The sequence below is a fragment of the Desmodus rotundus genome, chromosome 9 (assembly GCF_022682495.2).
Source record: "Desmodus rotundus isolate HL8 chromosome 9, HLdesRot8A.1, whole genome shotgun sequence".
NCBI lineage: Eukaryota > Metazoa > Chordata > Mammalia > Chiroptera > Phyllostomidae > Desmodus > Desmodus rotundus.
Window position 1 is genome coordinate 40517762 of NC_071395.1, and position 14123 is coordinate 40531884.

The 14123-nt window shown below is 49.1% G+C and overlaps 1 protein-coding gene across 4 annotated transcripts in view; it reads right to left on the reverse strand.

Moving 5' to 3' along the window:
* Positions 1-11263: 11263 nt before the first annotated feature.
* The window catches only part of MLLT1 (MLLT1 super elongation complex subunit), a 66028-nt gene continuing 63168 nt past the window's right edge, over positions 11264-14123 (reverse strand). For 3 of the 4 annotated variants that reach the window (XM_053910977.2, XM_053910976.2, XM_053910975.2), the window contains 2 exons: positions 13897-13983; positions 11264-13135 (listed from right to left, as the gene is read on the reverse strand). In XM_053910977.2, the coding sequence (XP_053766952.1) occupies positions 13010-13135; positions 13897-13983 (213 nt within the window). In that variant the 3' untranslated portion in view covers positions 11264-13009. Of the gene's footprint in view, positions 13984-14123 lie in introns of all 4 variants that reach the window. The other variant, XM_024568874.3, reaches the window with a different exon arrangement.

Sequence of the window (14123 nt, forward strand, 5' to 3'; positions counted from 1 at the left end):
CGGGAGCAGCGCCGCAGAGGCCACGTGTACCTGCACGTGTCCAGTTGCCACGGGTCCGGGTAGTGTCTGGCCTCGACTCAAGCTCTCTCTGCCAGGGTCACGGCAGGGCACAGCGAACTCCTTCTCGGTTGGCCACCAGCGCTGTTAGTTGCTCTTCAGGCCTTTTCCACTTGTCTCAAAGATGGAGCAGAGCAACCCTGCCATCCTGGATCAGAGTTTTCCACTGAACGCCCAAATGTCTCATGGTGGCTTACCTGGAGAAGGCCTTTGCCGGAAACTGGTGGGGGGAGTACTCTTGTCAGGAACCCCAGGAGTCACGGGTGTTGGCCCTTCACAGATGGTAAGGGATGGAGACATGAGCTGCTCCTGCCCACTCCTTTTCCCTCCTTTCCCTCAAGTCTTGTCCAGAGGAGCCCCCGTGACACCACGGGCCTCTGGATGCACGGCACAGGCAGAGAGAAGAACGCACAGGCAGCTGTCCTAAGGGCTACCTGTAGCCCTTCCATGGTCAGATCACTCTCTTCTGGTGCCCCAGCCCACTTACCTGTATTTTTCCATTAGGGCTGCTCTAACAGAGTACCACAGACGGGTTAGAGCCCGTCAGCACGGATGGGGGGCGGACCTCTGTGCCTGCGCTGCCCGGTACGGCAGCCACTGGCCACGTGTGGCGCACGTGTGCTGGGTGTGCTGAGCGTGCAACACACGCACTGGGTTCGAAGGCTTGGCACCAAACAGAGAGTGCAAAATATCCCACTAGTATTTATTTTAAAATAGTCATTCCATGTTGGAATGATAATATTTTGGCTATGTTGGGTTTCATAAAATATATCACTTAAATCAATTTCACCAGCTCCTTTTTTTGCGGCTATTCAAACATTGTAAAGTTATGTAGGTGGTTCACATAATAATTCTTGGGCAGTGATGCTCTAAAGTTCACTGGAGAGGGATTCAAAGGTTTCACATTTACACATGGATCCATTCACCTGCGAATGTTTTCATCTTATGGTAACTGTGGGCTCTCACAGAATGAACACATTTTTCAAGGGCCCCATGTGATAACTAGTATTTCTCCTCTCTCCAGCCTCCGACAGGAAGACGCCATCCGACACACCATGTGCTGCTCCGGGTAGGCCTGTCTCCTGTTTTTAAGAAGCCAGATTCTGTTTGTGTCGGTCTCTCCTCGAAGAGGGACCCCCATGGGGACCTGCCATGCCTTCGAAGTGACGGGATCTTCATAGCTATTTGAATTCCGATGAACCTTCAAGGCGTGGTCCCCTTCCAAGGGAAGCTTATGGGGAGGTCTATGAAGAACTGCATGTTTTAGAAGAAAGATCTGACCTTGTGGGTTCCAACTGGATTTTTTTCCTCCACAGACGACTGACCGAGACATCAGAGAGAAAAGCATTCATAAGTTTGAAGATCTGGACCCCCAAACTGAATCACCTTCTGGGAAGCAACGGGGAAACCCTTCCGATCAGTTCTGATAATAAAGCACACCAGCATCCCATGTCCAGACACAAACATTTTGCCCTTTTTTGATACGCTCAGACTCTGAAATCGGTTCTGGGTTCAAATTCTGACTAGCTGTGTGTGAGTTGCAGCTTCTGAATCTCATGGGAATTTTTATCTGTAAAGACAGACCCCTACTTCACGGGGTGGCTGTGAGGGTTGCTGAGACGACAGGTGGAGCGCAGCGTCTGATGCCTGATACACATTAACAACGATCATCAAAACACCCAGTTGGTCTTGGTTAATAGCCTTTGATTTTTTTTCATTTAGGTAGAGAGCAGTTAACTTCATTAACGGCTATGACTCTGGATGAATCCATCTTTTGGGCTGAGTTGTGCTGTTATAAGGTCCAAAATAATGGCAACCTGAAGATAGAAGTTTATTCCTCTCTCATCCAGCAGTGTACGATGGACGCCCCAACACCGAAATTACCTACTAGCGGGCGGGCCCCTTGTAGCACAGGCTTCCCCTGCTAGGTGAGTGTTCTAGGAACCCATTTGTATCATTGTACAGGATGCTGGTGGTGTGAGAAGCTGCATTTGGCATCAGCGAATGGCTTTTTGAAGAGTCTGGCAGCTCATTTGCCCACTGCATGACGGGTGATTTACGAGCAAACCTGCCCACGCTGTGGTGAGTGTTCAGCAGTTTTTGACTAAAAATGACTAAAAATGCCCCACACGCCCTATTCACTCCAAGTAACTTTTTTTGTTGTTGTTTCCCTGGACGAAAAACGTACTCAAAGGGAAACATTTTGCTGATGTGGAAGAGATGAAACAAAAAATGGCAGATGCACTAAAAGGCATCGAAATCGATGAGTTCAAAAACTGTTTTTGAGCAGTGGAAAAAAGTCTCCATAGGTGTATCGCATCAAATGGAGAGTACTTTGAAGGTGACTGAAGTTTAAACATGTAAGAATAAACACGCTTTTTTATAAATAAATTCCAGGTGTTTGGGGTTCCCCCTCTCATGTACAGGCAGACCAAAGCTGATGTGGCATACCCATGGCCTTAGTCCCTGAAAAAATACTAGTGGGGGAGCAAGGGACATCTCTCAGGCCAGAGAAGGACAGCCCAACAGGACAGAAGAAGGAAAACTCCTGGGGTCCCTTACAGTTCTAGATACCCAGATGCAGCCGAGAGCCCTTTGCATTTGAAAATACGAAATCATAAGTGGATCAGAAATACATTAAGCCGGTCCTGGCTGCTGTGGATCAGTTGGTTGGAGCATTGTCCTGTACACTGAAAGGTCATGGGTTCGATTCCCAGTCAGGGTACATACCTAGGTTTTAGGTTTGATCCCCAGTTGGGGTGGGAAACCGACTGATATTTCTCTGTCTCTCCCCTTTCTTCTCTAAAATCAATAAAATGTATCCTAAAGGTTTTTTTAAAGTATAAGGAACCAAATCTTAAAAATAAGAAATATATTAAGCCACTCTCCTTGCAAAAATTTTACTGCAATGTAGGTAAGGCCTGAGTCAGATTTGAGGGCCCTCCTTATCTGTCTGGCAGGCTTTCATTTTCTAATACGTAAGTTCAGTCAATCCTCTTTATTCGCCAATTCCATATTTGCAAGCTCGCCCAATTGCTGACATGTATTCGAAACCCTGAAATCAGCGCTCCTGGTGCTTTTGTGGCCATTTGTGGCCACGCACGGCGCGGTGAACAGTTTGAATCGCCTGACGTACATGTCCCCAGCTGAAGTCACGTAGGTAACACTCCGCCTCTTCCTTCAGCTCACACTGTAAATGCATGTCCTTTGGGGGATCTACCTGGCGCCTCTTTAGTTCTGCGTTTTTGTTGGTGGTTTTGCTGTTGCACATGGCCCCTGAGTGCGAGAAGGCTGTGATGTGCCTTATGGAAAACATATATGTGTCCGATAATCTCCCTTCAGGCAGGAGTCACGGTGCTGTTCGCCACGGGTTCAATGGTGATAACAAGGTAAATAAGGTGTCCTTGAGCAGAAACACAGAACACAAGGCTATGTATTGATCAGCTGATAAAAATGTGACCAGAGGCTGCCAGAAGCCTAACCCTGTATTTCTCCGAAGAGCAACAGTTCAGTATTTGCCAGTTCGGTGCTCACTGCACTTTACAGAACATCACTGACTGCAGGGAGTCACGTGTCGCTGCAGGAAGACGTGTGCATGTGCATGTGTTCATTTTTATAAAGTCCTCACCCGGGTATGTGCACTGATTTCAGATAGAGAGGAAGTGGTGGGGGCGGGAGAGCGAGCGAGCGAGAGAAAAGATTCATCGGTTGTCTCCCAAACGCACCCTGACCAAGGTCTGAAGCCACAACCTATATATGTGCCCTGACTGGGGATCGAACCCCAAAACTTTTGGTGTTCGGGATGACGCTCCAAGTAACTGAGACCCCCCACCCCCACCCAGCCAGGGTGGGAATTCGTTTTTACGTGTAAAAATATATAAAAGGGATACCCTCCCTTCCAGGCAGGGGGAAGTTAGCACAGTGGTTGAGGAGGGAGGGTGGGGATAGAGTGGGCAGTTGCAGGATCAGGCGGGCGGCAAGCTCAGAGGCCAGTGACAGAGAGGTAAGGGGAACACGAGGTGCCAGGTTGAGAGGTAGAGTGTGGCTGAGAGATTGGGTACACTGAGCAAATATGTAAAAATGCTGAAGAAAGTAGAAGCTGAGTTTCTCACTGCCGGAGGGGAAGTTCAGGAGAATTAGATTTGAATTGGAGGTACTAGTACAAATTCATAGTTTTATAATACAGATACAGAAATATAGACATGTGTCTACACACTTCTTCCTTTCCAATTTGGATGCCTTTTATTTCTTATCTGCGGAGGTGCAATGTAACTTAATATGCCCTTGTAGACTAGAAAGTCACCTTTTTCGAGTTAAAAAAAAATTGAGTTTGCACTGGAGGGCTTTGGAGCTCACAGGTCCCGGACTGCTGTGAAGAAGTAACCTGGGGCTGATTACGGGGGCCCTCTTTGGCTCATTTACATGAGAAAAGCATGGCCTGAGTCCGCCCCTCAGGAAACAGCAGACGAAGCCAAGTTGAGGGTCGTCCTATGAAATATAAGGCCTGCGCTCCTCAAGCCTGGCTGGGAAGGAAAGTCAGAGGGTGAGTGGAGAACTGTTTCTGATTAGAGGGATCCGCGGGACACGGCAACACGTGGCCCTAGGCTGGATCCTGGGACGGACAGAGCGAAGGCATCACTGGATCCGCTGGGAAGCAGGAGTGGGGACTGGACGGTTCCGCAGCAAGGCTAACGTCCTGCTTTGCAGGGTCCCATGCTGGCTGCGCAGGACAGGGCCTGACACTGGAGTGCCGCGGGAGCGGGCTACCCCCAGAGAAAGACTACTGGGAATCTGAGGGACGGGAGGGTGGTGGTGGAAGAAATGCTGGTTAATGTTACATTGGTGAATTTGCATCAGAGGAGACTGCTCTGTACTGTTTTTGGAAACTTTTCTAAAACCCTGAAATTTAATATTTCAAAATAAATTATTTCAAAGATACACTAGGAAACCTGTCCTTGATTTTGCTCCCACTTAAAAAATACAAGCTACAGGCATCTTCCTCTGGAACAACAAATACCACCACCTCATTCCCTCTACTGCCTAGCACTCCAGAGGATGAGCTTGCACGGCATTCACCCGCCCCCATCACTGCACATGCAGTTGCTTCCACGCGTCCACTAAGAAATGCCACGATGGGAACCCCCGTACACGGTGCCCTGTGCATAGGGCACGTCTGTTCAGGTTGCCTCTTTGTCACACCAGACACTCTTCTGACACTTCAATTCTGGTCACCAAGGCCGGCACGGGGTTCAGGCAGTTAAGCAAGCTTACAGCTGGAAGATGCTACACCAGCTGCTTGAGCTAGTGTAACGAATGCACGTACAGTCTCAGCACACCTATCTTGACAAATTCAGTCTGATCTCATTTCGTTTCACCCTCCCTGGTGCAGCACCCTTAAGAGTCCAATCCCATATATGGCCCCCAGGGTTTTGGCCCAACATAAATTGGCCAAATCTTGTAAGTCATTTGCCAGTCTTCATCTCCAAGGTTTGACTTTGTAATCGGCGTCCTGGAGCACTGATGTTTGACTCCATTTAAAGTGTGGAGGCGAGGAGGTGCGCGGGCCTATTTGCATTAGACAGGGGTAATGGCTGCCTTCGCTGGCAAGGGAGGCTGCGCGGAACTGGAAGTTGACCAAGTCATCTAAATTCTCCCACATCACACCACTACGATTCTCAGGGTACCACTCTTCTCAAATTATACTCTGGTTTTCACACAAGATCCGACAAGGCTGTGAATTTACTCCACAGTATGTAATTCAGCAACCTGTAGCTGGAAGAAGTGAGAGGTCATGCAAGGCGCCCACAGGAACTGATTCTGTGAGCATGATTTGAGGTGAGAATTTGAACTCAGAGCCTATTTTTTTTAATTGTCATCTAAGAATATATTTACTGATTTTAGAGAGAGAGGAGGGGGAAGGGAGGGAGGGAAGGGGAGAGGGGAGAGAGACAGAGAGCGAATGAAACATTTATGTGATTGGTTGCCTCCTATATGTGCCAGCTGGGAATTGAACCTGCAACCTAAGTATGTGCCCTGACTGGGGATTGAGCCTGCAGTCTTCTGGTGCATGGAACAACGCTCCAACTAACTGAGCCACCCAGCCAGGGTAGAGACCGGGGGGGGGGGGGGGGGGGTTGAGGGGAGAGGGGAGAGAAACAGTACTATACTATCATTCTTTAAGTTCGCCCATGTTGTCATAAATAGCCCACCTACTCGAAGTCCTTGTGACTCTGCCGCCTCCCACAGGGGTCTACTCTTCCTCACATCACCAGATCCTTGCATTTAACAAAAGAGCAGAGGTGGAAGATTTCTGACTAACAACTCACCATTAAGCTATGTAATCAAGACAGTGCGGCACTGATGCAGGGATGGACATGCAGAGCAATAAAACGAAACAGAGAGCCCAGAAATTGAAGTTCACCCTTATGGGCAACTGATTTCTCATAAAGGTACCAAGGTAGTACTAGTAGTAGTGGGGGGAAAATGGCCTTTTCAACAAATTGTGCTGGAACCGTATGCAAAAACAAGCAACTAAATAAGAGAACTTACCATGGCGGTGAAGGGCACCAGGTGTTAGTCCCGTGGAGTCAGACGGGACCTCGGCTCAGCGACCTCGGGACTTGCGTTCTGGCTGGGGAAGAAATTAAAGCCAAGACTCAAACTATAAGAGAGAGTTTATTTAGAAAGTCACAGAAGTAGAAGTGACTTGTAGAAGAAATGAGCTCAGGAAACAAGGGACAGAGGCAAAGGAAGGGCCCTTACAGCTTAGGGGAAAGAGAGGCAAGGGAAACACACCTGGGGGCGAGGGTGGGGAAGGGCGCTGGTGTGCTCCACAGAGAGGGCAGCGTGGATCCCCAGTCCTGAGGGCTTCCAAGGGCAGGGGTTTGGGGGGAGGTCCCAGGGGAGGGTCTCAATAGACTATCAACTTTCCAGGAGTATCCTTTCCGGGTATGGTCTCCACTGATTGGTTGGCACCAGGGCAAGGGGTCATTAGTATAATGTGTATAATCATATACACATAACAAAAAAAACTGGACTTCATCAAAATTAAAAACTCTTGCTTTTCAAAAGATACTGTTCAATAAATGCCAACTTTGAAAACAAAAGACAAAATATTTAAGAATTACGTATCTGCCAAAGAACTTGTAGCCAGAATATATAAAGAACTGTTACAATTAAAAAAGAAAGAAAAATGACTCAATTTTAAAATGGGCAAAGGATTTAAATGAATATTTCTCCAAAGATATACAAGTGGCCAAATAGCACTTGAAAAGATGCTCAATGTCATTAGTCATCAGGGAAAAACAAATCAAAATCACAATGAGGTATCACTTCACATCACTAGGATGGAGAAAACTAAAAAATCTGAAACACTGGAATCCTCATACATTGTTGGTGGGACTATGAAATGGCACAGCCACTTCAGAAAGCCATTTAGAAATTTCTTAATATGTTAAACTCAGAGTTACTGTATGTAGGACCCAGCGGTTCAACTTCTAGGTATGTGGCCGAGAAGTGAAAACCTATGTCCACACAGAAACTTGTACATGAATGTTCCCAGCAGCAATTTGCACAATCACCAATGCCAGGGGGAAAGTCCAAATGTCCGTCAACTGACGAATGATAGACAGACATGAGAATACCGCTCAACCGTACAAGTGAATGAACTCCTGAAACACGCAGATGAACTTATTCGAAGTAGGAGCCAGGCACAACAGGCTACGTGTTGTACTGTTCCATTTCTATGACATTTCTAGTAAAGGGAAAACCCTGGAGACAAAGCAGATCGGTGGTTGCTCGAGGCTGGAAATAGGAAGAGACAGACCTCACACAGGCACAGGAAACTTTTCGGGGTGATAGAAATTAGACTGTGGTGATGGTTTTACACCTCTATGAATTTAATCAAAATTGTAGTACTGCACTCTTACAATGGATGAATTTTATGCTTTGTAAATTATAGCTCAGGAAAAAAAAAAAAACAGGAAAAAAATCACTGGTAGGGCTGGAAGAGCCTGCTGCAGAAACCACCCCTAGTTCACCAGCTGAGAAGGTTCTGCCACCTCTGTAACAGCTGACAGTGGGGTCCTGTTGCCGCTGTTGTGGCCAGGAAAACTGTTTATGCCTACAAAGCTGCTGAGTTAGGAAACTGCTGGCTAGAGTAGAGAGCTGCTGCTACCTTCACGGGCCCCTTGACCACATCGTTCCTACCAGGACCACCCTGTCTCTCCCCTCCCGTGACTCACTTCCAAATCAGCCACGATCAGTGGAACTGGAGTCATATTCAGAAATGACCCTGCATGGGATTCCTGGGAATAGTTTTCAGCTTTCCAGCCTCTGCTTGTTGGAATGGGGTTGGGATCCGTCATCAACCAGGCCAGTCACATGCCCCTGAGTCCCGACTTTTTACCCTGCTTCACTGAACTCCATACAATACGTAGTCTTCTGTGTCTGGCTTCTTTCGCTTAGCATAAATTCATCTGAATGTATCAACAGTTCGTCCATTTTTTATGGTTGAGTAGCATTCCATTATTATTTGAATGTAACATATACTCACGTGTATCTTCTTTAGAGAAATGTCTATTCAAATTATTTGCCAATTTTTGAACTGAGTTATTTGCCTTTTTATTGTTGAGGTATAAGTGTTCTTTATATTAATATTCTGGTTACAAGTCCTTCACGATGCTTTTAAAAAAGGATTTTATTTATTTATAGGGAGGGAATGGGAGAGAGAGAGGGAGAGAAGTATCGATTGGTTGCCTCTTGCACACACCCCAAGTGGGGACCTGCAACCCAGGCCTGCGCCCTGACCAGGAACTGACCGGGTGACCTGGTGCTTTGTGGGATGCCCAACCAACCTAGCAGCAATGGTAAGGGAGCCCTTTGTGCTGTTTTAATTACTATAGTTTTATGATGTTTTGACTTCGTTAAGACAAAGCCTTCCTTCATCATTTTATCTAGTGTTTTATCTATGTAAACTTTAAAACCAACTTCTCGTATTCCATAAAAATTCCTATTGGGATTTTGATGGAAACTGAGTTTTATTGATCAATATGGGGAATAACTTTCATAATATTGAGGCTGACCATTAAGATGGTGTCTCTTCCCACTTATTCATGTGTTTTAATAAACCTTAACAATTCTATCTGTAACTATCTTGTATAGTTTTTGGTAAATTATTCTAGCTTATAATTTGTGTTTCTATTGTGGATGTGATTTCTCCCTTCTTCTAGGTGGTTATTGTTGATACATGGGAAGGAACAAAGTTGATTTTTGTATGTTAATACCACATCCAGACACTTCACAGCCAAACTATTTCTCAAAATGCATACAGGCTTTTTACATAGATCAGCATATCCCTGGCAAATATTTTTTCACTTCCCTTTCAATATTTATTCATCGGTAAGGAAATACAGATAGCTGATTAGATTGTCAAAAATGCTCACGCTCAGTAGAGAAATGGATGTATTTTCTCGATGATTCTCACCCTGGCCTCAGAGTCTCCAGAAGGAACGCAGGCCTGCTGACACCTCGATTTGAGCCCCATGAAACTGATTTCAGACTTCCAAACCCCGGAACTTTAGGAAAATAAATTTTTGTTGCAAACAAACAAAAGGCTCCAGAGACAAAAGTCACACCATCCTCAAAGGGGCAACGAGACTTTACAGCTGACTTCGCCATGGGAGCAATGGAAACCAAAAAAACAGTGGAATGGCATTTTGGAAGTAAATGGCCACCAGCCTAGAATTCCATACCTAGTAAATGTATCCTTACAAAATAGAGATGAAATGAAACTGTTTTTGGATAAACAACAGCTGAGAGAATTCATAACTGCACTGAATGAAACGCTAATGAGAACTCACTCCTCAGGCTCACGGGAGACGGCTGCACAGGGAGCCACGGAAAGACCCAACAGTGGCCCCGGGGGCAACCATGTGGGTAGATACAAACAAACTATGAATCTGCCGTAAGCACCCACACATACTGGGCCTGAGTGTCAGAAATGCACCTACTAGCTGCGTTGCAGTAGGCAGGCAAATGCTGTTTCTTCCTCTGTTGATGGGGATTCTGATGGCAGTACCAACCTTGAGTGATTGTGAAGAGTCCGTGAGATCTTTTTATTTTTAATCCTCACCAGAGGATGTTTATTGGTTTTAGAGAGAGAGAGAGGGAGAGGGAGAGGGAGAGGGAGAAACACCGATCAGTTGCTTCCTGTATGTGCCCAGACCAGGGATAGAACCTTCAGTCTAGGCATATGCTCTGACCAGGGCTCGAACCCACCACCTTTTTTTGGGGGGTGGGAGGTGTATGGGACAATGCTTTATCTGAGCCTCCTGCCCCGGGCCATGAGGTAACTCTTAGTGCAGTGCCTGGCCTGCAGCTGTGCTTTTAACACACAAGTATTCCCGCTGCATCGTGCAGGTGTGGGAAGTGTGAGAACAGCTCTAGACTTTCACTCGGATCAGAAACTGCTCCAGAAGGCCCGCAGAGCCTCTCCCTGGTAGGAAAAACAAGGACAGCAAAGGCCGTAGCCCTGATGTTGGGAAGAATTTTTGGCTATCAATTAGAAGGGGGAGAAACCTGCTCCTGAGTGTGGGCAGCTATCCCCAGCTGCTGTGGGCACGGTGGCCAGAGGATATCGGCCTGCAACACTGACCACCTGGCAATGGAAGTTCTGGCTCCTCCTGTGGGGCTAGGGCCCACGGAGTGAACAGGGCTGCTTGAACGGGGCCTGCAAGAGCTTTGTCTCCTTGGGGTTAACTCCGCTCTACCATACTGAGTCTAGAGCAAAACACACCACGGACACACCGACGGATGGGCAGCCTAGTGCCCAACAAACAATATCTTTGCCCACATTTTCCTTTCTGTCTAGCTTTCTATCATCAACACATTCATCCATCCATCTTCTTAAGCCCAGGATCCAAAGAACGACATATCAAAAGCAAAACCTGAAACCAGTTCTCCGCCGTCTTGTCCCTCACAGATTTCTGGTGACACCATCTCTTCCTCCAGGATGCCAACTCTGCTCGTACCCTGTCTCCCCTCCTGTCGAACCCCAGGCTTGGCCCCAACCCTGTCACCTCTTCCTGGTTGTTGATCTGGACTCACTGAAACATGGAGAGGGGACAAGTAGCCCCAAGGGATTTTATGGTGCCACCTGCCAACCCTGGAACAGGAGGAACCAAACAGACACAGGTCTACACACAGGTTTGCTTTCCCATCTGACTTTATTTCACTTTTTTTCTATAAAATTCCTCCATAATTTCACAATTTAACAAAAAGTTTAAAATCCAGGACAGAAACAATCCTGTAACTTATTACAAACACAATTCTCCTTATTCCTTTTATCCAGGAGTTGGTCTCAGGCTGGTAAGTGTCCTAGTTCCTAGTGAGACACAATCTTTGTAAAAACCCTTATGGGTAAAAAAGGTATTCGATACCTTTTGCTTTCTGGTGTCGGTTTACATTTTGTTCAGGAGATAGCAAAACACAGGGACTTTCACTGGGGGCAGAGGGCTGAACACTAAACACGTGGCAATCACGAAGTGCCTGCCCCTTCCTATGGAAGCATCCCCAGAGCCCTCGTGGGCCCAGCTGCCAGGCAGCTGGGGGGAGTGGGGGTGGGGCAGAGGAGCAGCCGGGAATGCTGTGGTTGGGGCCTGGGCTACCTGGCACGTCCATCAGGTGGTAATGGGCCAGCATGGGCCCAGAGCAGCAGCTCCAGAGAACAGCACTAGAGGCCTTCTGGCCAGAGGAGGTAACTGAGAAATGGGTTGGTGCTTCCGAAGGCCCTGGAAACAGCAGGAAGCGCCAGATGCTGCTGACACTGAGGGTGAGCCAGAGAGCCTTTCTCCAGCGGCCTCCGGTGAGAGCCTGGCTAGAGGGCTGCCTATGTTGCCACATGGAGCGTGCAGCCCTTTCCAGGAGATCCTCGTGAAGGAGAAAGACTAGTGCCCTTGATCTGAGGCTCCAGCCTGTGACCACTGGCAGCCTATGTGCATAGAGGGCCAGGCAGCAGCTGCCTTCTGAGCAGCCCGTCAGGCCAGTCCCTTCCGTCCAATGTACTGAAGTTTCCAGAGAAGAACAGTGCCCGCTCTGGGGTATTGCTGGCCTGCCTGGAGAAGAGGGTGGTGACAGCACACGGCCTGCCACACAGGCCTTACCTCTTCTTAGTAACTCAAGGCAGCAGGGTCAGGGAGAGAATATGAACGAACAACGAGGAGTCACAATGGTTTCCTCTGAAAGCTCTTGGGCCTTCCCCGAGAGTTCTGGGGATCTCACCAGGAAGGCCGGAGCTCAGGGAAGCCTTGGAGGTGGGGGTCACCAGGGAGTGCTCAGGGTCTGCCTGACAGTGGGTTGGAGAGAGAAGGTGAACCCACTTCTGGGCCCCCAGTCCTTTTCCCACATCTTGTTCACGGCAAAAGTTGCGGGGAGGGGAATGGGAGGAGCCTTGATTCAAGGTCTTGGGGAACAGAGGCTGAGCAAATAGGCTCTCAGGAGCCCCACCCAAGGTGGGCTGCCTCCACGAGAGCATTCTGACACTGGAAGGTGGGCCAAGGGAGGAGAAACCAGCCTGGCCCTTGGAGAATCTCAGGTGTTTGAGGACTGTCTCAGGGCTCTGGACAAGTGTGAATGGCAGGAGTGGGAGGGCCAAGCCCAAACCAGAGACAGGTGTGCCAGGGAGGGCCTGCCACAGGCAGGGCCCGGGTATGAGGAGCTGGCTCTGGGTCCTGATGCTCCTTAAAAAAACTCCACAAACTATCACGTCTTATTTGGCAAAAGCTCATTTTTTTCAAAGTTTGAAGACTCGATCAACAGAAAGGAGAAAGAGGATCCTATGGAAGGAAGGAGAGGCCGAGGCCCGGGTGCCGTTACAAGTGGGGCCTGCAGCTGGCTGGAGCCTGGGAGGTCTGCCCCTGGAGATGGCTGCCAGTCTGACCAGGTGCCCGAGGACCTACTGCTCCATCGTAGTGTTCACGGGCCCCAGGATGTGCCTTCTGAGTCCCGGAAGGAGGACGAGGCATCCTTGTACCACTGAGGGAGGATTCCTCCAGAGCCAGCTGGCACTCCGGCTCGGCCTCTAGCCCAACGACAAGACCAGTGGAGACGTCTTAACCTAAAAGCCCCACCTTACTTACCCCCCACCCCCCATGTGCACTGCTGCCACAGAAATGCACACCCAGAAACCGCTCTGGCACCTACAGTGCATACACACATATATAATAGGGAGAGAACTATACAGCACGGAGTCCCAGCACAGTGAGAGCCGACAGAGGGGCTGCATGCGGCTCACACGGAGTACGAGCCAAGGCCTGGCCTGGAGCAGCTGGACCCTCTGAGGTCCCGGGGTTTGGTGTCTGGGGTCTGAACCATTTGGGGAGGCTGGAGGCAGTGCCCCAGCTGCTCAGAGACGCCTGGGCAGTGACACAGTGCCACATACCCCACCTTGGAGCGAGGCTCCCACCGCCGGACACATTTCTTCCCCTACAGGAATGAGGCCCAGTGTTGCCTCCAACACAAGCCACTTTCCAAGGGGGACCCAGGTGACGGCCCCTGAGCAACAGGGAACAACAGCAGCAGTGCCGGCCCAACCCCCCTCAGCCCCAAGGCTCCCGGTGAGCTGGTAGGGAGGGAGGGCCGGGAGCCAATGAGGAAAGTGCAGCTGGCCTTGTGGGCCGAGGACAGGGCGGTCACTAAGGCAGTGCTGCGGGCGGGTGAGTCGAGAGAGAGGAAGGCAGGCGGGGCCCGGATGTGGCTTCCCGGGACCCCGTTGACAGGGGCTGGGTACCCGGCCCAGGGTCATGTGGCCACAGCCTCCAGGTAGCTCTGCAGCTTACGCACGGTGGTCTCATCCAGGGAGAAGAGGTCAAAGTCGAAGGTGGTGTTGGTGACATTGAAGTGTCCAGTCTCCTCAATCAGGTTCACTATCTGGAAGGCAGTGACAGGGTGGCTTCAGAGGACAGGCAGTTGGACGGGTGTGTCCCCCACCCTCCAGCAGACCCCAGAGGAAGAGGAGGAAGATCCTTGGGGCTGCAGCAAGGGGTTCCAGCAGTCTGCACACCCTGCAG